The sequence below is a fragment of the Carassius carassius genome, chromosome 14, assembly GCF_963082965.1.
Source record: "Carassius carassius chromosome 14, fCarCar2.1, whole genome shotgun sequence".
Taxonomy (NCBI): domain Eukaryota; kingdom Metazoa; phylum Chordata; class Actinopteri; order Cypriniformes; family Cyprinidae; genus Carassius; species Carassius carassius.
Genome location: NC_081768.1, coordinates 31,358,421 through 31,383,954, shown reverse-complemented (window position 1 = coordinate 31,383,954; position 25,534 = coordinate 31,358,421). Strand labels below are relative to the sequence as shown.

General features: G+C 39.6%; 1 protein-coding gene across 1 annotated transcript; it reads left to right on the top strand.

Annotated features, from left to right (window-relative positions):
* Positions 1-1,504: 1,504 nt before the first annotated feature.
* LOC132156645 (Kv channel-interacting protein 4) lies at positions 1,505-13,563 on the top strand. The gene is made up of 8 exons (XM_059565581.1): positions 1,505-1,847; positions 3,283-3,407; positions 3,606-3,675; positions 4,565-4,635; positions 4,858-4,965; positions 5,055-5,159; positions 10,487-10,549; positions 13,127-13,563. The coding sequence occupies exons 1-8, from the start codon at positions 1,637-1,639 to the stop codon at positions 13,172-13,174; spliced, it is 801 nt and encodes a 266-aa protein (XP_059421564.1). The 5' UTR covers positions 1,505-1,636; the 3' UTR covers positions 13,175-13,563.
* The last annotated feature ends 11,971 nt before the right edge of the window (positions 13,564-25,534 follow it).

Below are 25,534 nucleotides of genomic sequence, written 5' to 3'. Positions count from 1 at the left end.
TGAAGACCGTCATTTTCTTCATTCCTAAATGAATCGTTTTGAATGAATCGTTTGATAGAGTGACTCCAATGATTCACTCATTAAGACTGTTATCTGCTGCCATCTGCTGGTGGTAATAGTTTAATTTTTAAAGTATCTTACCTTCGCTCTTTCTATTCTAAATTGTATTTATTTTAAAACATTAAATTTGTAGCGTTATTCATACAATTGTGAGATACTGTTCGTTGATATTTTATTAAAACACTAGATTATTACTAGTGTTTTTTTTTTATTAAGTAAGGAACATTAACACAAGGAACATCCTGTAAAAATTCAGCTCTTCAAAAAGAGAAAATAATGGAGAGAAGTCCCCTAATGTACCCAGCTGTGTGGCACTTGAGCTCCCTTGACCCTGTGATCATGGTTGCAAACAGAGATAATTCAAGAGAAATCTTTCAAAAACTCTTGCCAGTTTTGCTCAATGCTGGTTGGTACACTGCACCTCAGTGTGATGAGGTTTTTGCACAGTACAAAATGTTTTAAATACACGTCTACACACACCATAAAGCAGAATTCCCAAATTTTGCTTACACTTCCAGGCAGGACAAGTTTCGAAACCAAGCATTGAAACCATGCAGAAAGAGGCAGATGAAATGGCCGTCAGGGCAGAGAGAAAGCATGACTTCACCTTACTGACAAAATCAAATGCCTATCGAAAAAGTGTCGCAGACAAAAGTGAGGAGTTAACAGCTCTAAAACAAAGCTTGGAGAAGTAGCAAGAGAGTTTGAGCCAACTCAAACAGTAAAAAAATGCACAAGGTTACTGTGGAGCTTAATGCAGTAAATATTTTGGACAGACATTTATTTGTTGTTTAGTCTGTTTGGGACAGATGCTTTTTGCAAACTATTTTTTTATAATGCCTTTTATTTCTTTGGAGACTGCAGTTGGGGGAAGAGGGAAGGGGAAGCTTAACAAGAAGGGCCTAGGCAGTCGTTATAATGTGATTTTATAGTTGGGTTATAGCCATAAATTGTATGCTTTTTTTAAGAGAGGAGAGAGGAATATATTACTTTAGGCTGTGAATATACAATTAAAGCATTAACGCTTCCCACATTTACATGCTGCAGTCCACCATTACATACAACAACATGATCATATACAGCCAACTAACCAATCCACTGAACACCTGCTGACTCCAACACCTCAATCAGCAAGATCAACACCCATTACTGATGAACACAACACGTTACAATCGATTCTTGCAGGATTTATCCAACAACACCACAGTATAATGACAACCATTGATATTGTGTTGAAATGCATCAACACTGACTTCACATTGGTTCAGTGGTTGGTAATAGTTGTGATCTTGGTGTCACTTTTGTCTTCATCGTTCTATTTGATTGCTTTTTACAGACAGAAGTGAAATAAAATAACTGTTATTTGATACTTTTCCTGTAAAGAATAAAATAAAACAGATAATCCATTTAGAGTGCTTACATATGGGAAACGAGCCAATAATTCAGCTGCCAACATGGAAAGTGTTCTTTCCCACCCATGTGACTGTGAAAACAAGCGATTCCAAAACAAGCCGATGAATTACTAATGCAGGCTTTTGTTGGGCTGGAAACCGTCATGAAGTGACATGAAAGAGAAATGGAAAGACGTCAGAGCGTGTGGGTGGGAGTGTTTTTGGAAGGGAACACACACACACACACACTCACAGACAGCATCATGTTCAGCAGCATGTCACAGTCCCAGGATTACAGAGGCTTCAAGCAGCTCATGCCCGGTGATGAACCAGGTGGACTCTACATCTTGATGCTGGTGTCCCTCTTCCCACTGTACTACTGGTGCTTCACAGACGGTGAGTGGCTGGACGGGACACACACTGTATGCAGTCTTTGGTTAGGCTGGTTTATTTCCACTTCTCTTCAGAGACAGAGCTACCCTTTATCTTTATAGGAGCGAGAGAGTTTCCACTCTTTGGCAGCAGCCAGTGCATCAGGAAATGAAGGAAAGAGTTCACAAAACAAACTGGGAAAATAATATTCCAGTCTTTATTTTGCACTGTAACTTTCTGCACAGAACGTGTGATATAATAACAGCAAAACAATCAAGTTGAAGGATGAAAATATATCTATGAGAGCCCAAATGCTGAAAGCTCCCTCCTGAAAAAAACGCTGGGATGCTTGTTTTGCTGGTCCTTTACCAGCACATGACCAGCATAAACCAGCATCCCAGCGACAAAACATCCCGAACCAGCATATGCTGGGTGCTTGACTGCAGCGAGGAAATACATTTATGGTGAAAAAAGACAGAAAGATGGAAAACAGGAAGTTAACACATTTTGAAATCTCTTCTGTGTGCCTCAATCGTTTCAGACTTGGTCAGAACTATGTCAGAACTCAGCTAAAACTGCTGTAAAACTGCAACTTGTTTGATATTTTAAATGGTTTTGCCAGAGTAACAAATCAAACTGTAACACTATTTCCGTGTTTTTGTTAAGGCTTTTAGCATTCACAGTTTAATGAAATTCAGCACACAAATCATTGTTGGCTGTCAGTCCTTGGCAATACGTAAGAAATATGTGCCATATTTTGACTAGTCACCAAACACATACAATGGGGATCAAAATTAGATAATAAAACCTATTATTTTATTTGTATTATTTTGTGGGAAACGCTGATCAAAATGGAAGGTCAGTAATCACTGTAGCCCGAAAGATGAATTATAACTTATAGATTATAGCTGTCAGAAATCAGTAGGAAATGTAAAGGCCCTTGCTTTGAAGGACTCGAGCTCATCCTCAGCCTCAGTGCATCACTAGTGTCTCACACGTCTGCACCGGTGTGATCTCCGTCCACTCTTCTTAGCCATAACAGGCTTCAGTCTTCAGTCTTTCCCCAGTTTGACACCTAATATAAAGTATGGCACCAGACCCAAATTAATGAAACCTGCTCTCTTCATTAGAGTGAACCAGTTCTCCTCTCTCCACACAACAACATGCTCCTCAGCAAAGGTCTAGCCTTTAGATTCCTTCTGCTGATGAGCCTTCATCTGGACAACCTGCTGTCACTGGGTTTCAGTCTCCTTAGATCGGCTGGCCATCTTGCAATCTCAGTGAAAATGTAGCTGATCCCACTCCCCTCTCTCTCTCTACTGTCCTCTCACATTAATGAAATTAACCAGTTATTTAGCTATTAGTGTGATGTAATGAATTTCTTCATAGCTCTTTCTCTAAAACAGAGGAGAAATGTAACATTCAGTTATTAATGTATAATGAGATGTTTCTCTTGCAGAAAGTACTGAGGATGAGTTTGAAATATCCTTCGTCTGCCATCGGCCTGATGATCTGGACATACTACAGGAAGAGACTGAATTCAGCAGGAAAGAGCTGCAGTTCCTCTACAGGGCCTTCAAAAATGTAAATGTTGCTCTACTTATGTATGTACATTAGCTGGGGATATCACCCTTTGTTTGGCACAAATCATTGTTACTAATTCATGATTGTAATTTAGATTTCTTAATTGAATTCCATTACAATTGCATTGCATTATGCTGAAGGTTTTGGCCACAGTGGTGTGTTTATAGTGTCTGTTTTAAGATCTGTTGTGCGTTTCAGGAATGTCCCAGTGGAGTGGTGACGGAGGACGTGTTTAAACTCATTTACTCTCAGTTCTTCCCTCAGGGAGGTGAGACAGTATATATATTGTATATGTATATATTTGTGTTGATAATATAATGTTAATTACAGTTTAAAAATCGTTAATAATATAATGTTAATTCATTTTCAGATAATTATCAATGTATGTATCTTTACCTCATACTGAAGGTGTAGACCCACCATGGCTATGATTTTTTGGGGGTCTAAGCACTGAAGATGCTGGAACCCAGTAGTTTTAGTCAGAATTTTATAATTAGTTTGTGTGTGTGTGTGTTTATATACATATATATATAAATCTTTAAATGTGCTTGAAAAAATATTATGTCTTTGTTGCATTATGTGCAAGTGGTGACTGTTTGAAAATGGGACAGAGCAAGTTTGCAAGCCTGTATCTAGAGGTATTAAAGATATCTTAATGCCCTTTCAGATTTTGGTTCTTAGCAAACTTTCCTTTCGGCATTTTCATTTATATGGTTAAATTCCAGCAATTTTGGAATCTCAGTATGACTCCAGGAGTAATTTGTTACATTGTACACATTTCAGTGGTCAAAAACCAAATGTGGGTAACTTTGCATATAGATTATTCTTTATTTCTTTTGAAGCGGAATATCTGCAGAACAAATAATATTGAAACTAGAAATGTATTTTGTTTCCTTCCATCAAAACAACTGCATATAACATACTTGTCTGAATGCCATAAATAAAATATAATAAAGTTTGAGTGTCTGTAACTCTAGAAGTATTAAAGATGTTGAATATTACCCATTTTCAGTGGTCGAAAACCTGCAAGGGGAATGTCTGAAGAATAAATAACACTAAAAAAAACACTGAATAAATCTTGTTTCCCTCTGTATGCATACACAGATACACACCATATATAAAGCATTGTCCAATTCCTTTTTCTTTCTCTCTGTCAGATTCAAGCATTTATGCACATTACCTATTTGAGGCATTTGACACTAACAGGAATGGCTGTTTGAGTTTTAAGGTAAGAAACAGCAGAGGTTTTTTAAATTCTGGACACACTTGATTCATATCAGCAACTGGTTAGAAGAAGATCTATGAGCTGAACTAAGTGTGTCAGATAAGAGCAACACAAATGTGCGGAGCAGTGTGTCTACAGCAAAGCTTGTAACCTTCTACTTCTAGTTAAGATTTTATTTGTTTGTTTCCTGACAGATTTATAATTCTTATTATTGTCATTTTACAGGAGTTTGTTGCTGGTCTGTCACTCATCCTTAGAGGCTCAATATATGACCGGCTAAACTGGGCGTTTAATTTCTATGATCTTGATAAAGATGGATTCATCACAAGAGAGGTACTTGAAATGATGCTTTGATCATTTTAGTGTCTAGAAAGACTCATGTAAAAGTGTATATGTGTGTGTGTGTGTGTGGTTTTGGTCAGGAGTTGATGAAGATCATGAAGTCGATTTATAGTTTGATGGGGAAGTATGTGTATCCCTCCATACATGATGATACTCCCAGCGAACATGTGGAAAACTTCTTTCAGGTGAACACACACACACAGGATGTTCATTAATGTCCGTGTTGTGACCCAAACATTTTTGTTTACAAGAAAGTAAGGAACACTTTCAAAAAAGGAACTCTATGTTCTCTCTCCACATCAGCTACAATTAATGGAAAGTAATACATTCATTGCTGTGAAAATGTGTTCGCCTCCATTCTGATTCCTCCCATTTTTGTGTATGTCTCAGACTTAATTGTTTCAAAAATGGAAACAAAATCTGACAAAATAAATGTTACTCAATAATATAGCTTTAAACAATAATTGTACAAATTGAAGCAGAAATGTATCTACTGGGTCAATGTGAAAATTCTGAAAAATTCCCAAATCTACGAAACTAGATGCAACCAGGCCTAACTGGGAAAATCCAGAGATTTCTACCCCCCCGCACGGAGAAAGTTTTTTACAGAGGGGGGCAGAGCAAATATGCTGTTCAGGGGGCCCACAAAGCGCCCCTGGTCCTCCTCACCATCCTCGTAGTGTTTAATTGTTTATTACTACCGCTGATCGTCTAATAAATACCACTCACTGTAACAACCTGTGTCACCTTGAACATTTACACCAGCATGGATCGAATATGATTGAGCCTGGACCCGTTTACTGCAATCATCAAAAACCTGAAGCGGGAATCGCTTTTGGAATCCTTAGGTTTTTTTTTTTTTTGACCTTATCCAACCCCCTATAAACCAACACTCCCCCATACACTTCTTCACCCAGCCTCTTTTCATTGCTGCCATCTGTGCTGACATGAGGGATTCGTGTCACTGTCAGTGCCATACTCATCATGCTTGAAATGAATCCTTAGCTATTTCCCACTGAGAAAGTCAAAGTAGGATTCATTATCTCTCATCTCTCTCCAGCAATATGCTGAAGTGGTTTGAACTTGTACGGCACCAGGATGGAGCAATCATAAATTCTTTTTCACGATTTCTTTCCCATTTAAAGGATGTGCTTTCGAGGAGTGTGGGAAACTTGTTGAATAGGGAGCAACTACTCCATCTTCGCCAGGGAAAAGTGAGGTTTGTTGATTACTCAATTATCTTCTGTACCCTGGCAGCTGCGAGACAATACTACTTTCTGGTTATCGCTGTGGACTTTATACTCACTCTTGGGTGAAGCCAGTGAGATGTGATGATTCCTTGGGGTTCAGCACACCATCCGTGTCATCCGTGACCATTTGGTAAGTTGCAGCTGGGAAACACCACCAGTCTAGGCAGTGTCCTCACAAGATTGACCTCCTACAGACCTATTCATATGTAATAATCCCTCTTCTCTGCATATGAGGCCTTTGCACTTCCAACACATTGCCCATGGGATTGTACTGTTGACATCCTGTCAGATATCAAACATCCACATTTGTGTTTACACCCTTTCTCAGCCAGAGTAGAAGACCGTAGAATAGTATGTGCAGGAGGGTCTCCGCCACGGATACACTGCCCTAGAGATGTTTTACAGTGCAACCTGGTTCACAAAACTTGATGTTCATAATGCCTTTATTCTCATTGAGTGCTAAACGGCTGATGCCGTATGGCCTGACCAATGTGCCTTCAGTGTTTCAGAGATTCATGAATGAAAATTTTCATGATTTTGAAAAAACAATGCTCAAATTTTGTGCTTATGTGCATTACTGACATTCTCATTAATTCCCCACATCTACTGGAGCACCATAGACACATTAGGCACAAACCATTAAGGAACTGCAAAGGGTCCTTGGAGTTTGCTCATTTTTTACCCTAGATTTTTAAGAATTTAATTCTTAAATGACTTAAATTACTAACTACTCACCCTCATGTCGTGCCAAACCTGTAAGACCTTCGTTCATCTTCAGAACACAAACTAAAATATTTTTGATGCATTCCGAGAGCTCTCTGACCCTCCCATAAACAGCAACGATCCTTGCACAATCAATGCTCAAATGCAGCAAGAAGATGGTTAAAATAATCCATGTGACATCGGCTCTCGAAATGCATCTAAAATATCTTAAACCGTGTTCTGAAGATGAACAGAGGTCTTACGGGTTTGGAGCGACATGAGGGTGAGTAATCAAAGACAGAATTTTCGGGTGAACTATTGAATTAATATATCTGGGATTTAGTTTTCTACGACACCTATAAGTGGACTTTGCCACACACTTGCCATCAGCATAAAGATGTATAATAGTCTTAGTCCTAGTAGATGTATTCTCAAAGGCCTGTAAACTGCTCCCTCACGTGGGGCTACCCAGTACATTCCGGAATGCTGAACTATTGTTTCAGTACATTTTCCAGAACTTGAGCGTCCCTGAGGAGATTGTATCTGACAGAGGATGGTAGTGTAACGAATCTGGACTCTGTGGTTTCCCCTGATCGTCACCAGAGGCTGCCATCACCCAAATATTGACTTTCCTCCCTGAACTCCATTTTCCATCATTCCATACCTGACTCTGATTAGGAGCACAACTGATGCACATTCATGGGACTATTTATGCTGCTGTTTCACACACTGTCATCAAGTCTTGTTTTGCCCCGGCTGACATCTCTGAGCATTTACTACCTTCTTAATTGGATTTCTGTGTACGACCCTGGAATGTTTCTAGTGTTTCGGATTGTTTACTGCCTGCCTTTTGAATCTCTTTTGACAGTCAATCTGTCATCTGTCAATCTTGCCATTTGATTGAATATCTTGGATTTCTGGTGCCATGGAGGTTTTCTTGAGTATCTGGTGGACTGGGAGGGATTTGGACCGGAGGAAAGAAGGGTTGAGGCTTGAGACAACATCCTGGATCTGGCCTTACTTGCTGCCTTCCACACAGTCAATCCAAACTGTCTTGCACCTCATGGAAGGGGCTCATGGACCATATATATATATATATACCTTCAATTCTTCTTCTAAATATGACCATCACGCATTGTGTTTAGTATTTATCTTCTTCATGTTTCATTGTTCATTACCTCCATTTAAAGTCTAATAAATACCACTCACTGCAACAACTTCTTTATCCTTCTGTGATAAGTGAGCCTTCCCAACAGCAGGTGAGGGAAACATGTATTCTGCGCTCTTCCAGAAAATATGTATATAAGATTTTCTTTGTAAACATTGACACGTGCAAACAAAGAGAGTTCAAAGAGAGTTCAGTGTGCCACCGTCCAGGTGCAGGTTAACAGGTTAATAGAATTTAGTGTTTAGTTTAGACCAGTTGTAACAGGACCCCTCTCATCTAAACTGTTCCCCATTCTCCCAAAATGGAGAATGTCCGGTCCTCAGTCTGTAAGTGCAACTGGATTATACAGCCAGACAATGACCCAAAGCACAGGAGGACGGCCACCATGGAATGGCTGTTCTGGAGTGGTCTAGTCAAAGTCCGGATTTAAACCTAATTGATATGCTGTAGCAGGACATTAAATGGGTAGTTTACACTCAAATTCTCTCTAATGGGGCTGAACTAAAGCAGTTCTGCAAAGAACAGTGTAATCATAATGAGCTGCATAATGAGCTGCATAATGAGCCTCTCAGTCAGCTCTTGCCACTGAGAGGAAGGAGTTACAAGAGATAATGTGAGAACAAAATAAATCTATATAATTTTATGTTTGTAGTTTATTAAGAATATATTTAATTATCCCACAACATAATTTAATATCCACTTGGGGGAGCAGTTAAACAGTTTATTAGAAACAATCAAAGCTGACTTTCAAACAAATTTTTTTGCATCATTACTCCAGTCACACATTCCTTCAAAAATACTTTTAACAATCTTATTTTCTAAGAAAAAAAAAAAACATTTATTTTTATTATTATTATTTTTTTTTATTAATGTTGAAAAGAGCTGAGAATATTTTTCAGGTTTTTTAGGGGGAATAAATTGAAAGAACAGCATTGTTTTTACATTTGTTACAGTTATCTTTATTGTTTTTTAATTTATATTATTTACATCAAGCTTTCGAAGGGTATAGTGTTGTATATTGTTATTGAAACTTCATAATATTTCACTTGATTATACATTTAGTCAGGAATTATTGTTTGGAAAAAGTCTAACTAGTAAAATGTTTACACTATATGTGAAAACTAGTACAAGTATATAAATAAATAAAAATATACTCATGTTTATGATCTCTGCTGAATAAAGTGCTTCGTTCTTTTTTCTGAGGAAATCCATTTCTCAAATCCTCAACCACATCACATCTTTTTGGGGTGAATTATGTGTTATTCCTCTCATCACGAAGCAAACAGTAAAATAAAAGAACTTGAAGAACAGTCTCGCTGCTTTTTCTTCTGTTATGGGCGTATTCAAGCCGCGCGCTTCAGTTTGAATCTGAATAGCGCGTTCAGCGAGAGGGCGTGGTCACATTAGATATAATGAAGAGAGACGTGAAAAACAGACATTGCGTTGTTTTCATATGGATTACTTTATCACATAAAATCTTTTTTCGGCGGCACTTGTTTAGTTTAAAAGTAGACATGTCAAGCTTTCTATAGATATCTCATAAGAATTGTATTTTCGTTGAGTATTCACGGAGTTACAGTTCATTTTAATGACGTGTTTGTAAATGAAGATCAGCGCAGGCAAAGGCTGCAGACAGCGCACCTTGTTTGTTATCTTTATTTTATAAGTGCACAAAGTTTTGTTGTTATTATGTCTGTATCCAAAAAAAGTAGACCCTTTACAGATTTGATTGATGTATTGCTCTTATCTGTACGATTAAAACTGAAAGTGTAATTTAAGTTCTTTTCGGGGTTATCAGGAGAAAATGACTCATAACGCGTATCCGCGTTAATCGACTTCAGAGGTTAACCCTAGGGTTGTGGGTTCGAATCTCAGGCCGGCAATACCACGACTGAGGAGCCCTTGAGCAAGGCATCGAATCCATAAATGGCTGCCCACTCTTCCGGGTGTGTGTGTGTGTGTACTTCGGATGGGTTAAATGCAGAGCATGAATTCTGAGGGTCAACATACTTGGCTGAATGTCACGTCACTTAAAAGACTGATCTCCAGTTATTGGAAGTGTTTGGCTGCTAAAGATGGCACAATTGGATTTTAAGTTTAATAGGCCAAATAGTTTTTCACACGGGTGAGAGTGTTTTTGTTGTTTTTTTTTGCCTTAAAATGCATGTCTAAATAAAAAAAAAATGAAAAAAATAAAAACTCAGGATGCCTGTTTTATGTTGCATTTCATGTGATCTAAACCTATTTTGTATGAGAAAGAAAAAAAATAAATCAGGATGGGGGCAAAAACATTTCCATACCATGTATATTGCTTGAACTCTAGGATTTTCACCTCTTTTGAAAGATCCAATAATGCATCTTGAAATTTATAAACGTGTTTTTTTTTCTTCAGAAAATGGACAGAAACCATGATGGACTGATCACTGTTGAGGAGTTCATGGAGTCGTGTCAAAAGGTTGATCTCTACAACTTTATCAAAATGCAAAACATCATAATCAAAGATGAAATATCTTCAGGGAGTATTCCAGAGAGCAGGTTTAACTTGACATCATGACATTGTGACTTTAATAACATAACCCAAAGATGATAAAACGGGTATGCATTGCTTGTTCATAGCCCCAGTACCATCCCTTACACTAGGGCTGGATTCACAAAACATATTTGAGAAAATAAAAGTATTTATAACTGCCTTTTTTAAGTTAATAAGTTAACAATGTTGTATTCCCCAAAAAGTCACTCAGAAGAAAATGCAAAAACACAGCACAAAAATGATTAAAACAGGTAGCTGCAACTTGATTTTATGCATTGTATCAACAGTTTTCCAAGGCTCTTTAAAAGTAAATGGTCAAAAAAACTACACATTAAAAACATGAAGCCAAGCACCTGTCAAGCCAGTCATGACAGAAATAATGTGCGCTCTTTATGATTATTAGAGTAATCTGGAGGAAGCACAAAAAGACAATCCTATAAGTGTTTATCAGTGTGTCTTCAGTCATGTATTCAGTCAGGTAAAGACTCATGTTTTTCTTAAGAAAAAAAAGGTTGTTTTTAAGAACATATTTAAGAACTTTAAAATGCACTGAAGAATATTATTATGAATTTCTTGGAATTATTCTTAAGAAATGTATTATTTCTTAAGGTTTTTGTTTGTTTGTGAATCTGGCCCCTGGTGTAACTCTATATTGTGACAAGCACATGCACCACATGCATCATAAATGCATGTTTAAAATAAAAGGAATATAGAAAACATCCCATTGGAGAAAAATGCAGCAATGTGTTAGAGGAGAAAATGTTGGATTTAAGATTTGAATGGTAAAATAAACCAGGTGTAGTCTGTGCTGCCATCAGCAGAAGGGAACACATGTGAAGCTGAGAGACATGAACCTGAAGTAAACTAACTCTGGACCACAGGTTCATGGAGTACATTGCTATTCAGTGTTGTGCATGAACGCGTTCACTGATCGACGTTCACCAAACGCGTTCATATTTTCGCCGAACACTGAACTGAACGAATCACTTTTCATACAATGAACGTGAACGAGAGCGGCGCTCACTCTGGCAGGAATGAACAGCACGTGCAGTTCACGTTCACGCTCATTTGAAAAGTCAGGTTTTACCAGGGCTTAATTTGAGCCGGAACATGTTCCGTCACCTCCGACATTGGATCCGGCACCTCCTCTGTCACTAAAATTAATTGCCTAAATGAAAAAAAAAATGACTGTTTGTGTAGTGTTCAATGTTTGTGACACATGACTTGCGCGCTTGTTGTACTAGTTGAGATGCTGTTAGCTTCGATCGTTTCACGCAGGGGAAAAATGTCAAAAAGACAGGAAAGTTTGCTTAAATTTTACAAATACGCTGGACAGTCAGATCCCAAACAAGCAAAAATTGTTTCCGCTGATCAAAAAGGAGACCACGGTGGACACAGTAGCCTAGTATCGATATCTCGTTATTTCGACATAATAAGGGGACATTCTAATCTGCATTAAGCCACATTAAGCGTTCTTATAATGGTTTTCTATGGGAGGAAAATGCTTAACCGTTCATTTTATGGGCTCATCTGATTTTTTGTACATAGCATACTATTTCTTAGGATTTTAGTATCATAATGATTAGGCTAATAAATGCACGCACAATTATCCGTGAACTTGATTTGAACAAATGCCTTTAAACTTGTGTGTGCAAAATTCAGAATTAAATTAATGTGCAGAAATTTGTACAAACAGAGAGTAGGCTATGTAGGCATACTATACTGTTGTAGCCATTAAAAAAGCGCGTTTCATATTTGTTAAAATATTATAATGTTATTTTTTTTCCATTTATGTTGATTTATGAAAAGTGAACAGCACGACCGAGTAAGATAGGATGCGCAATATGAGACATGGAGCGGGTCAGACATGATTTTGACCGTTGAAGTTGTTATAGAAAGCCTTTCTTTAAAGTGAATTTCGTTTTGTATAAATTGTATCTTAATTTTAATCAACTTTTCATCAACCAATTGCCTGTATTTAATGAATAGGCCGACGAAACGAATATAACGGAGGCGCCCGCGCGCTCACTTGCATTGCACGTCAACTAGAGCACATCCTAACTTAACGAAACTCAGTGTATGCCTCACACAGACATGACAAATACATCAAATACACAAAGCTTGAAATGTATAAATGATTGTCTCTTGTTTATTGGTACAATAATTTTGATTAGTTTTTGAGTGGCAGTGATTTGCAGCTGGTAATGGATGGTAAAGAGGTTCTATTGAGTAAGATAGTGGCCTATCTTAAAAAGAATTTAACAAATGAACGTGAACTAGTTCATTATCATCTGTGTGAACTGAACTTTGAGCTAGTTCTTTTTAAGTATGAACTGGCACAACACTGTTGCTATTAAACTTCCACCAGTTCTGGGGATCAATAGCTTTCTCTGGAATAACTTACTAAAAGTTATAGTTACTTAACTTACTAATGTTTGCTTTCTGGAATATCCTGCAGGAATATCTTGCCGTTTACTTGTCTTTCTCTTCTGTTTTTCTGAGGATGCAAACATTATGCGGTCAATGCGGCTGTTTGACAGTGTCTTCTAGGAGCTTCTGCCCAGCTGTTGATTTCGGCACATTCTTCTCTCTCCATCAAGTCATCGCTCTATCACGACTCTTACTGTGTTCACACTGTACTTATATATTATGCGTTTTTATAATATTTATGTGGGGTTTGCTTTTTTTTTCAATCATAGAAGTCCTTTAGGGAATCACACACCTTTAGGGAAAAGCTTGGCTCGTTCTAGAAACATCAGTATGCAAAAAAGTGTTTTTTAACCATACCTTTTATTGTATTTATTTCTTATTACTAATTTGTGTGTGTGTGTTAACTCAGATATTATCTCTTGTTCTTTTACTTAATGATAAGTGCACTACAGGAGGAATGTGAGGGATCATTTTATGTTACAAATGGTATGTTTCAATTTGAAAAAGGGAGGAGTAAAATACATAAATAAATACATTGTAATTCAGTTGTATTATTTATAAATTATAATTTTAGCTCTAGTCAGTTACCTATGGCTATGATTTTATTAATACAGTTGTCTGATTGATTTAATAGTCTCAAGAATTCAGATATCACACAAAAGAAAACTAAACACTTTTACTACGATAAAACCATGGTTCATTTTGGTAAGGGTTGTGATGTCCACATGTTTTTTGTTGAAGAAATTATAGCGGCTGTGCCAACTATAGCAAAAAGGTGGCCAAAAACGAAAGATTAAGTGAATATTTGAATGTTTGGTCAATGGCCTATTAAACAAGGATTTGATCGTCCTGTAAGTGTAACAGCAGCAATTATTTTGACTCACTTTGCAGGCATTTGTAATAACATGTAATGCACACAAATTGTATATTTTGTATTACATTATGTATTTTAACAGTGTTATTCAATGAAACCATATAATTATTAATAATAATTAGTTAAATGCCAGTTTAGTTAGCCATGTCATACTGATTTTAGAACTAATCAATCATGTTACAGCACTTACTGTGAATTTTATTGACACTGTAGTAGGGTCGCTTTGTGAAAAGATCTAAATGGTTAATTATATAGTAAGACAGATACTCACCTGTCCTGCACTCATGTTGGTCTGCTGTATTCCCTGAAAAAGGTTAACAGGTGTTTCAGGTCTCGGGAGATGGTGCCAATAGCGCCATTTGCTGTTTTTGGAAAAGATAGTTGCTCAATTGCATTTGTGAGAACATCTGCTTTGACCCATGTGAGAAATCAGTTCCTCACAAATGAGTCTCACAGTTGTAACACACACTACATATATTTGTCCATACCTCTGCATTTTCTCTCAAATGGAGTTTTGTATTCGTAAATCACTTTGCGCTTGTTTGAAAGTCAAGTTTTTCTTTGCAAAGCAGATTGTGTTTATTTTCAAAATGCTTGATTTGTTTGATGAATATTGGCACAAAATTCGCTCCTTACCAGAACCATGTGGCTGAACAGTTAAGAGGACAAACACAAGCAAGGTAGCAGGTTAATGCTGAATTTAAGCTGTAAAATGCACCTTTTCAAATATAAATAAAAACTTAAATTACAAAATGTACTTTTTGACATTATGAAGCCTTTTCTTAACACACGTTATTATAAAACTTTCCCTTTGCTTTGCTGATGTGTCCGTGTGGTTTAATGATCTTCTTCTCCTGTTGAAGCCCAATCTAAACCAATCAAGCTAAATAATGAACACTGTCTGTACAGAGAAACACCAGATTTAAGTTTAGTCTTATTTTAGTCACACATAACCATTGTGTAGTGGAAGAGGATGTATAATATCAAGCAGCTATTGCAGGGCAAAATATGACTTATCTGTTCAAATTAAATTTATTAGGATATAATTTTGGCATTAAAATGAGTGGTTAAAAAATCTTAACTGAAATTGCATATAATACAATGCTTTACAGGTGAAATAATACAGTGGATGAAATGTTGATTAGTCATTTGAAGCGATATGATCAACTTGTATGATGATGAAAGCTAAATTCAAAGGGTTAACTTCTCATTCGTAATTCTTCATTCAACTCTCATTCATCTTCAGAACACAAATAAAGATCTTTTTTAAGAAATCGGAGAGCTTTCTGTCCCTCCATAGACAGCCCATGTAGCTACAACTTTTAGGGTTAATATCACTTTCATTGGCGTGAAAGGTTTTTGATGCGATCAACCCGAGTTCAAGCCCGCCTTTTGTTTCAAATCTCATATCACATCGGAAAGGCATTTATTTTCAATAAAACGGAGGGAATAATCCAAAGGTTGAAAATGAAGTATGGAATAGGGTTAGGGTTGGAGTAGGGATGGATTTATTGTACCAATAAGGTGGCATCCATTTAATAAATTGAATTAATATGATAATTTACACTCAATACGTTATTATTGCCTACTGTTTTACAATGTACTACAATACTAAGGTGCAGCTAATTGCCAATAAGTGCAATAAGTAGTATTAATAGCAGAAAATATTTCATGGACTTGGGACAGAAGGTCCCACTGGATGGGAATCTCCAAGGGAGTGCTTTTCAGGAGAGATATCAGAATTGAGAACCAGACTTGGGCTGAAGCAGGTGGACTCTGTCTTGGCAAACCCCTAGCTAGACCTCCTAGGAGTTCAGAAATCTGAAGGTTGGTTGTGTAATTTGGCCACTTCTGCTTTGTCATACCTCTGCCATATGGACTCCAGCACTTGTGGATGGAGTCCGTGTACTTAGTGCCTTAGTCCTTGCCTCAACAGGATGTGTTTCCCCAAAACCGATGTGCCCTGGAATGTAAATTGACCTTAGTTAGGTAGAGCAGTTTGGTTTCTGCCCAGAGTATGCTTAAAAAGGGTGCTTAAATGCAGCCCGTCCTTGTGATTGATTTAAAAGTCTATCATAGTGTTGTCTGAGTGGACCAACACAGAGTAGCTCTTCAGTTGTGGAAGGAAGTGTTTCAATGCTAGAAATACACACATTTGGTAGCCTTCAAAGACAAGGGTCCTTCAAAGGTCTCGAGCTGGGCAGTCTGTGAGAGAGGCGTCTGTCATGAGTGTCTTGCAATGGCAGCATGATCTGACAGCAAGCAACTGGTTCAGGAACTAAGGTCTCTTTCAAAGATAGAGAGTCACAGTCCTGTGTCAAAGAAGTGCCAGTGCATTAAATTAACCGTAAAAAATGTTTACCAATATTTCATTTAAATTAATGTCAAAAAGTTTCAAATTGACTAAGATTGTCAAAGGTTTCTTGTACATACTGTATCCATGAGTGCTGTTACTGATAAAGATAAAGAAGAGTGAAATGCCAGCTGAAGATAATGGGGAAATTGTCGCTCCCTCTGCCAAGTGGATTGCAAACGACTACATGGCACACAGTTGCCCTGTTCACTCCAAACCAGTCTCCACTCCAAGATAGGGATGATCACTTCCATTGGGAACTGTACGGTGCACGATACTGATTTTTGTAGCTTCAAAAAAATACAGCTGATCAAAGGACTATTTTATCAATATCCTTACTACCTTTCTGTGCCTTCCCTTGTTGTCCATGGAGGGTCAGAAAGCTTTCTGATTTCATCAATAATATCTCAATTTGTGTTCCAAAGATGAACAAAGTCTTACGGGTTTGGACCGACATGATGAGGGTGATTTGAGTTTAGGGCAGCTGGTCCTAAAATTTACAATAATCTACAAACTTTTTGTCAACAAATAGTTTTTCTGTATCATATGTTAAGGGAAATATGTTATGGCTTAAGCATTATGAAAATGTGATTAAAATGTTAATTAGATAATCATGATTTTTGTAAAGAAACTGAAACATGTTCTTACACAGTAAAACATGTAAATGTACTGTATTCATTGTGGGCAGATTGGTAACATGTTTCTGTTGTATTCTTAGAATATTTGTGTAACAAATAGATAAAGAAGATGCATAGGCAGACATATCTTGATAGGTATTGATATATATGTGCACATGTATGTGTAACAAATAAAAAAGGTGCTTTGGCAGACATATGGACACATTTTTTCTACATCTACATTTAACAAGTAAAGACTCGTAAACAGATATTTTTTTTCATCTTTTTATTGACATCAAAACTACATTTTTGTATATACTTTAAAAACAATGACACAATTATAATGTGTGGAATATTCATATGTAAAGCATTGTTATAAAAATGTATAAATGTTAATCTGTAAGCCAGATGGAAATTATTTTGACAAACTACACTACAATAATTGTTGAATTGCATGGCATTTTATTTATTTTCAACTGACGAGATGTTTAATATCTGTAACAATTTAACATATTGGTAACAATTTCTATTATAATATATTATGAAGGATATTCTTAAGACATTATAATGAGTGCATAACGCATTATATGAAAACCTTATAATATGCTGTATCATCTCATGAATATTCATAAGAACAGTTTTAATAAATTATAATATTTACTTATTTGTGGTTCTAGCTTTTAAGAATATGATGATTAACACAATGAACACGTTGCATCAACTTTTACAATGGATTATAATTCTCATAGTTATAATGTATTACAAGTCTCTTATCTTCCCACTTTTCTGATGCTACTTTACTTAAAGCGGTCAAATACCACTTATAAGTAGTAAAAATAAACAATAATAATAATAATAATTAATATTATTATTATCTCAAACAGCCTTAAGATCAGATATCAGACTAGCGGTCATTAAAGTCTGCTACTGTAAATATATGTTAACACTTTATTTTGATGGTCAACCAACAGATAAACTGACTATACTATTATAATTGTTGTTATGATTATTCATGAGTTGATATAACATAAAGTTTTTATAATGCATTCATTATAATGCCTTAAGAATACCCTTATCATGTATTATAAATACGGGCTTCATAGAAAGTGTTACCAACATATTATCATAATATACTTTGTCTAATTTGCACAGTTTGTTTTCCACTCTTAAACCACATTTACACAGCTAATAGGTCTTACTGTTCAGCCTTACAATGCTATTGGATGCTAGATTTTAAAGATAGGTTTGTTTACCTGGTCATGAACTCAAAATTTGGTGTCTATAACTCAAACTCCACCACTTGTCCAAAGTTTCATTAATGTTTGTCATGGATTCGGTTCCACCCCCCCCCACCCCACCCCCCCACCGCTGGATATTTTGTTACACTCACACACCTCTTCAGCTGTTTCTCATTATCTCTCCTCTGTCACGCTAATAGATTCACACCTGTTGTCTCTTTTCCCTAATCATCCTTGCTATTTCTAGTTCCCCATTTCTGTGCTCTCTGCTAGATTATTTCGTTTGCTGTTGATGCAGAAGCTACACAATCATCTTGTTCCAGTCCTGTCCTATCCTGTCGTGTCGTGTCGGGTCCTATCCTGCCTCTTGTTCTCAAGTCTCAGGTCAGATCAAATGGTGCTCTGGATTAACCTGTTGCTCTGCTCTCTGTCCAGTCCTGCTGGTGCTGACGAGTATTCTGGGCAGTCACCATTCCTGCCATCTGACGATATCTCGTAAGGGAGAGAGGACTACTCTTTAACTACTCTATTAAAGGAGCTTCACTTGCATAACCGCTTTTGGGTCCTCATCTTTCCATATTACAGAATAATCTAGCCAACAATGGACCCAGCGAGTGCCAGCTCGATTCAGACTGCTGTTGAGCTGCAAGGAGCCATGCTCGGAAGACATGACACGGAGCTAGCCTCTGCTCGGCACGCGGTTGATTCCCTGGCCCCTGTTCTCGGATTTGTCCACGCAGATTCACCAACTCAAGACTGGTTCTCCTGCTTCCAGGGGGTTGGAATCCCCAGAGCCCAGAGTCAACAACCCTCCTTGTTACGCCGATGAGCCTTCACAGTGTCGGTCGTTTCTCACCCAATGTGAACTTGTCTTCTCTCTCCAACCAGTGACCTACGCTAGAGAGCGAGCACGGGTTGCTTACATCATCTTGCTTCTGACTGGACGAGCCCGCGAGTGGGGAACCGCAGCATGGGAGGCTGAGGTCGAGTACATCACTCGCTTTGACTACTTCAAGGAGGAGATGATTCGGGTATTTGACCGTTCGGCCCGTGGAGAAGAGGCGTCTCGCATCTTGTCCACTCTCCACCAGGGTAGACGCTCAGTCGTTGATTATTCCATTGAGTTTCGCACCCTCTCGACCACTTGTGGGTGGAATGAGCCGGCGCTCATGGCACGTTTCCTTAAGGGACTCCGTTCCAGCATCAAGGACGAGGTCCTCGCCCATGATCTGCCGACTCGTCTCGACCTTCTCATTGAACTGGCCATTCGAATAGAGAAAAGGTTTGATCTCTGCCGCCGTCCCAGGGTCATGGATTTCCCCGCTTGTTCAGCTGCTGCACCCGCCCCCCCCCCCCCCCAACCTACTCAGCCTGAACCAGAGCCCATGCAGTTAGGTGGACTGCGCATTTCCGCCAAGGAAAGGGAACGTCGCATCACTCTCCATCTTTGCATGTATTGTGGCGCAGCCAACCACTTCGTGTCAACATGTCCAGTAAAAGCAAGCACTCGTCAGTAGTTGAGGGATTACTGGCGAGCGCTACTTCTATCTCTCCTTCAAAGTTGTGCACTATCATCCCTGTTATCCTGCAGTGACCTGGTTCGTCAGTTTCTTGTAATGCCTTAATAGACTCTGGGGCTGAGGGGAATTTCCTAGATGAGTCCTGGGCCCGCAAGCAAGGTATTCCTTTGAGGAAGCGTGAGGAGGCCACTCCTCTTGTTGCCCTAGATGGTAGTTTCTAGGGGTGTGCAGAGCAGCCAGTATTTGTATCTGTATTTGTATTTGTTAAGGGGGAAAAAGTATTTGTATTTGTATTTGTATTTGTATTTGAGTCAAATTAAAAATAGGCGTAAAAATTGCGGGGGTTTTTGCGTTACACTTCTAATTTACGTTATAGTCTAAGTATTCTTTAATTAAATCTATTATAATAATTATGGATATGGAAAAATTGGTTGATATTTTTCCATAAATCCAGTAATGAACATGTAACAAGGAACGTCATTGAAAGAAAATAACATAACAGCCATTTGGTGCTGGTGGGGGGATTTGTGCTTGTGGTGGGGTTGGCAGACAGTACCAGGAGAGGATGCTTTAAGTGCATGTGATTTATGCATAGCAGATGTTGACAGATGTTTGATATCTCTGCCTCTGCTGATTTGACTTTTGCACACATTACATATCACTTTAGTAATATCTGCAGCACTGACTGTAAAATGTTTCCACACAGAACTTGAGCAAGTTTTTTTGGCTAGTGGAGGACCAAGAGATGGCTCAGCAGCAGCCACACTCTTTTCTATTTGGTTGCCCAAATCCATGTGGGGAGCTTAATCTAATTTAATGAGTGACTGGAAGCTATGCTATAATGCTAAGGTTAACTAACCTATAGCCTACATATTGCTGTCTGCAAAAAAAAAAAAAAAAACAGCTGAACTGTCATAAGTTAAATGTAGCATATAACTCCCACAAGTGCATACAATTCGACACTACACAAGCATTTTTTAACTTTTTTAACCAAACGTGAAGGTTACTCTCTCAACAGTCTATAAATAGCCAAGCTAACACAGAGCTAACGTTACGTACACAGAGCACCCGATTGCAGCGTAATGAAATAATATCCCGATCAAACTCCGCTTCCTGAAAGTTATAAATTGCCTTTGGAACCCAGTTAAGCTACAAAAAACATTAAACAAAATTGTGACGCAGTTAAGTTTTTTCGCTCAGCCGAGCGAGCTCTGTTGCTGTGTGGAGAATGGAGATGTGGACTGTGGAGCAGCCTGTGTCAGTTACCGCTTTTATTCTTTTCCCCTCCCCCGACTGAACGTCTCTCTCTCTCTCTCACTCACTCATCCGGGCATGTACTACGGTCTCATGAGAAAACACAACTTTTTGATATAACGGTTTACTTGTTCCCGAATACAAATATTTTTTAAAGTATTTGTTTGAAATAAGTATTTGTAAAAACCATGTTATTTGTGCCTTTCCGAATACCGTATTGGGGTTCGGCTCCACCCCTAGTAGTTTCCTACCCAGGGTTCATCTTCAGTCTGCTCCCTTATCTCTCACTGTCTCTGGTAATCATCACGAAACCCTTTCCTTTTTAGTTTTCCGTTCTCCCTTTGCTCCTTTAGTTTTGGGACACCCCTGGTTAGTTAAACATAACCCTCACATTAACTGGTCTAGTAATAACATCCTCTCTTGGAACCTGTCTTGTCATGTCGAATGTTTATTGTCTGCTAATCCCCCTGTTTCCTCTGGTTCTGTGTTTCAGGAGGAGCCGGGCGATTTGACCGGGGAGCCGGAGGAATATCATGATTTAAGGGCGGTTTTCAGTCGGTCACGGGCCACTTCTCTCCCACCTCACCGGCCGTAAGATTGTAGTATAGAACTTTTTCACGGGACCACGACCCCTCGCGGTAGATTGTACTCCTTGTCCGCGCCCGAACGTAAAGCATTAGAGGAATATCTGTCCGAGTCTCTTAACGCCGGTACCATTGTCCCTTCCTCCTCTCCAGCTGGTGCGGGATTTTTCTTTGTTAAGAAGAAAGATGGGTCTTTACGTCCCTGTATCGACTATCGTGGGCTTAATGACGTGACCGTTAAGAATCGCTACCCTTTACCGCTCATGTCATCCGCTTTTGATTTGCTACAGGGGGCAAGATTCTTCACCAAATTGAATCTTCGTAATGCGTTCCACCTCATTCGTATTAGGGAAGGGGATGAAAGGAAGACTGCGGTTAATACACCGTTAGGGCACTTCGAATATCGGGTGCTTCCGTTCGGACTCGTGAACGCCCCGGCTGTATTCCAGACGTTAATCAATGACGTTCTAAGAGACATGCTCAATATCTTTGTCTTTGTGTATCTTGACGATATATTGATTTTCTCTCCATCTCTCGAGGTACACATACAGCAGGTGCGTCGAGTCCTTCAACGCCTTCTTGAGAATCACCTGTTTGTAAAAGCTGAGAAATGCACTTTTCACGCGCCCTCCGTTACCTTCCTCGGTTCCGTGTTCTCCGCTGATGGCGTTAGTATGGACCCTATGAAGGCACGGGCGGTTACCGATTGGCCAATCCCTGATTCTCGTGTCGCGCTCCAGCGGTTTTTGGGTTTTTCTAATTTTTATTGACGTTTTATACGTAACATCAGTCAAGTAGCGGCTCCCCTTACAGCTTTAACATCGGTCAAGTCATGTTTTAAGTGGTCAGAGTCCGCTCAGAAGGCTTTTGATCACTTAAAGTCTTTTTTTACTTCGGCTCCTATTCTTGTAACCCCTGATAGCTCTAAACAGTTCATTGCTGAGGTCGACGCGTCAGAGGAGGGAGTTGGAGCCATCCTCTCCCAATGCTCATCCGACAATAAGTTGCACCCCTGTGCTTTTTTTCCCACCGTCTCTCGCCTGCGGAGCACAACTATGACGTAGGTAATCGTGAGCTGCTGCCCATACGTTTGGCCTTGGGAGAGTGGCGTCAATGGTTAGAGGGTGCTACCTTACCATTTATCGCGTGGACGGATCACTGTAACCTAGAGTACATTAGCTCCGCTAAGCGGCTTAACGCACGTCAGACTCGCTGGGCTCTATTTTTTGCCGTTTCGATTTCTCGATCTCTTATCGCCCTGGATCTAAAAACGTGAAAGCCGATGCACTCTCTCACCTCTTTGATTCCTCAGACTCACCCTCCACCACCGAGGGAATAATCTCTTCCTCTCGAGTTGTTGGTGCGGTTGTTTGGGGAATAGAGAGGGTGGTTAAACGCGCCCTGTCTCACCCCGTTGCTCCGCACAACGTTCCCAGGAACCTCCTTTTTGTTCCCGTTACGGCACGCTTAGCAGTTCTTCAGTGGGCTCATTCCTCCAAATTGACTGCCCATCCCGGCGTTCGGGGCACGCTTTCCACAATTCGCCAGCGCTTCTGGTGGCCCACTCTTGACTGTGACTCGCGACGTTTCATTGCTTCATGTATGGTCTGCGCGCAGACTAAATCTAGCAGTTCTCCGCCGACGGGTCTCTTAAGACCGTTACCTACTCTGTCTCGTCCTTGGTCTCACATAGCCCTTGATTTTATTACTGGCTTACCCCCGTCAGCAGGTAATACTGTCATTCTGACTATAGTGGATCGATTTTCTAAAGCCTAGCATTTTATACCTCTCCCTAAACTTCCTTCGGCCAAGGAGATGGCTCAGGTTTTGGTCAATCACGTCTTTAAGATACACAGCCTTCCTTCTGACGTCGTCTCGGACAGGGGACCTCAATTCACGTCCCAATTCTGGAAAGAATTTTGTCGCCTCATTGGTGCGTCTGTCAGCCTTTCCTCTGTGTTTCATCCCCAGACTAATGGCCAGGCTGAGCGCACCAATCAGATCGTTGGCCGCCTTCTACGCAGCTTAGCCTTTCGTAACCCATCTTCTTGGTCAGAGCAATTACCTTGGGCAGAATATGCCCATAATTCATTACCTATGTCCGCAACCGGTTTCTCCCCGTTTAACTCTTGCCTTGGCTATCAGCCTCCTTTATTCTCCTCACAGGATGCTGATTCCAATGTTCCTTCAGTGATGGCGTTCATCAGTCGCTGTAAGCACACCTGGAGAAGGGTTAGATCCGCGCTTTGTCGTACCAAGACCCGTACTCGAAAGTACACCAATAAGCATCATGTCAGAGGTCCTAAGTATCATTGTGGTCAGAGAGTGTGGCTTTCCACCCAAAATTTACCTCTCCTGACTACTTCCCGCAAACTGGCCCCCTGCTGTATGGGGCCTTATCAAATTTCTAAGGTCATTAGTCCTGTCGCGATTCCTCCGCACTCACCAGGTTCCTCCCTTGGGAGCGCCAATTTGGCTCAAATCATCTTCAGACCATGCTGGCAAAAAGTCAAACTGTTCTCAAATAATGTGTGAACGAATTCGACGAAGAGCATGCTCAAAGGATGTGAGGCTATATCTAGTTGCCCTGATCTTGTCTTACTGAGGTTTGATGAGGCCTCGACCAAGCCAATATTCAGAGTACCGTGCTTCCCCAGATGGGAGCTCCTGGGTTTCTGTGAGTCCAGCTGTAATGGGACATCACATGGCTTGGGATCCATTTGCAGGCTTTTAATATTGCTCAAGTACAACAGGCAGAGATCGGGACCAGCAAACACAATATCACAGAATGAACAGTCTCATTGTCATTAGTCAGATAAAGGGTTGGGGCAGGCAGCAAGCATTCACAGTTCGTAATACAAGCAAGGGTCGAGGCAGGCAGCAAATGTTGAAAGATCAAAGCCCAGGCAGTTAATCCAAGGGGCAAACAGAGGAGAATTGAGACGATAATACAGACATGTGTCACAACGGGTAGACAGTCAGAAATAACGCTCAGAATTGATAACCAAAGGAATAGGAAGACTTCGCAAAGAGACTGTGTGCCAGAGCAGGTTATAAAGCCCAGGTAATGAGTCTCAGGTGCTCCGGGCAATCAGAGCCAGATGCGGGGCCTGATGGGAAATGCAGTCAGAATATGGTGTACCAGACAGTCAATACTGAGGGGATGGTGCCCTCTGCTGGTCAGAGGAGGGAATCATGGACACCAGCCTTGTCCCGACAGGACCTTCCAGAGTCAGGTGAGCTGTTTCTCCCTGATCTCTGCACCTGCCCCATGCTCAGTAATGGGATCATGAATGAGGCTCAAACACCAACAAGTACTTCAATCCCCCCGAGGGGCTTTTATTGTAAAGTAGACTGTGACAAATATCCACTGTGCAAATGTAGTGAGTTTAAAAGTCCTCTTCTTCTGTGCTCCATGTCAAAAGGTAGCTTGAGAGTTTAAGCAGTCATCGTGAGTCTCAAGATGGTGACTCAATCTGCATCTGAGGGAAAGGAGAGACAGAAAACGTTAGTCTTTTTATTCTCTAAGTGGCTGTTCTCAAGTGTCTGTAGCATGGAATTCTTTTACCTGGCTGTTGTGACTGGGATCACTGATACTGGCATGAACAGCCTCCTGGCACAAGCCTGGTCGTTGTGACAGTACTTCCCATATTAGCCTAGTGTATCCACAGCTGAGGTCTACAGACCAGTCGTAGTTGTAGCAGTATGTTGCACATGTATAACAAGTGTAACATTATTTTTGTATTCTGGATACACAGGAATTTTTTTTTTTTTTTCTGCAGTTAATTGTCATCCACTAATCAAGGTAACTTTTAATTTCTTTTTATTTATACATATATGTGTAGTTAGTGAGGTATAGATATTCTGAACTAATAAAAACAGTACTGATATCAGATTGATATTGGCTGGTACTCTGCATGCATACTCAGATGTGCTTCAGCTATGACATATCATTTTTTATGGATTATTTATTGCCACTTGGGTCCTTTATAATGAAATAGCTCACTTATGAAGTTGAACTGTGTCCATTCATCCTTACA

Bases quoted from the DNA above. Each gene is read 5' to 3' on its own strand.
- LOC132156645 (XM_059565581.1), top strand. From the start codon at position 1,637: ATGGAAAGACGTCAGAGCGTGTGGGTGGGAGTGTTTTTGGAAGGGAAC. The intron at 3,408-3,605 runs GTAAATGTTGCT...TGTGCGTTTCAG, and splicing joins TCTACAGGGCCTTCAAAAAT to GAATGTCCCAGTGGAGTGGT. The intron at 5,160-10,486 runs GTGAACACACAC...TTTTTTCTTCAG, and splicing joins ATGTGGAAAACTTCTTTCAG to AAAATGGACAGAAACCATGA.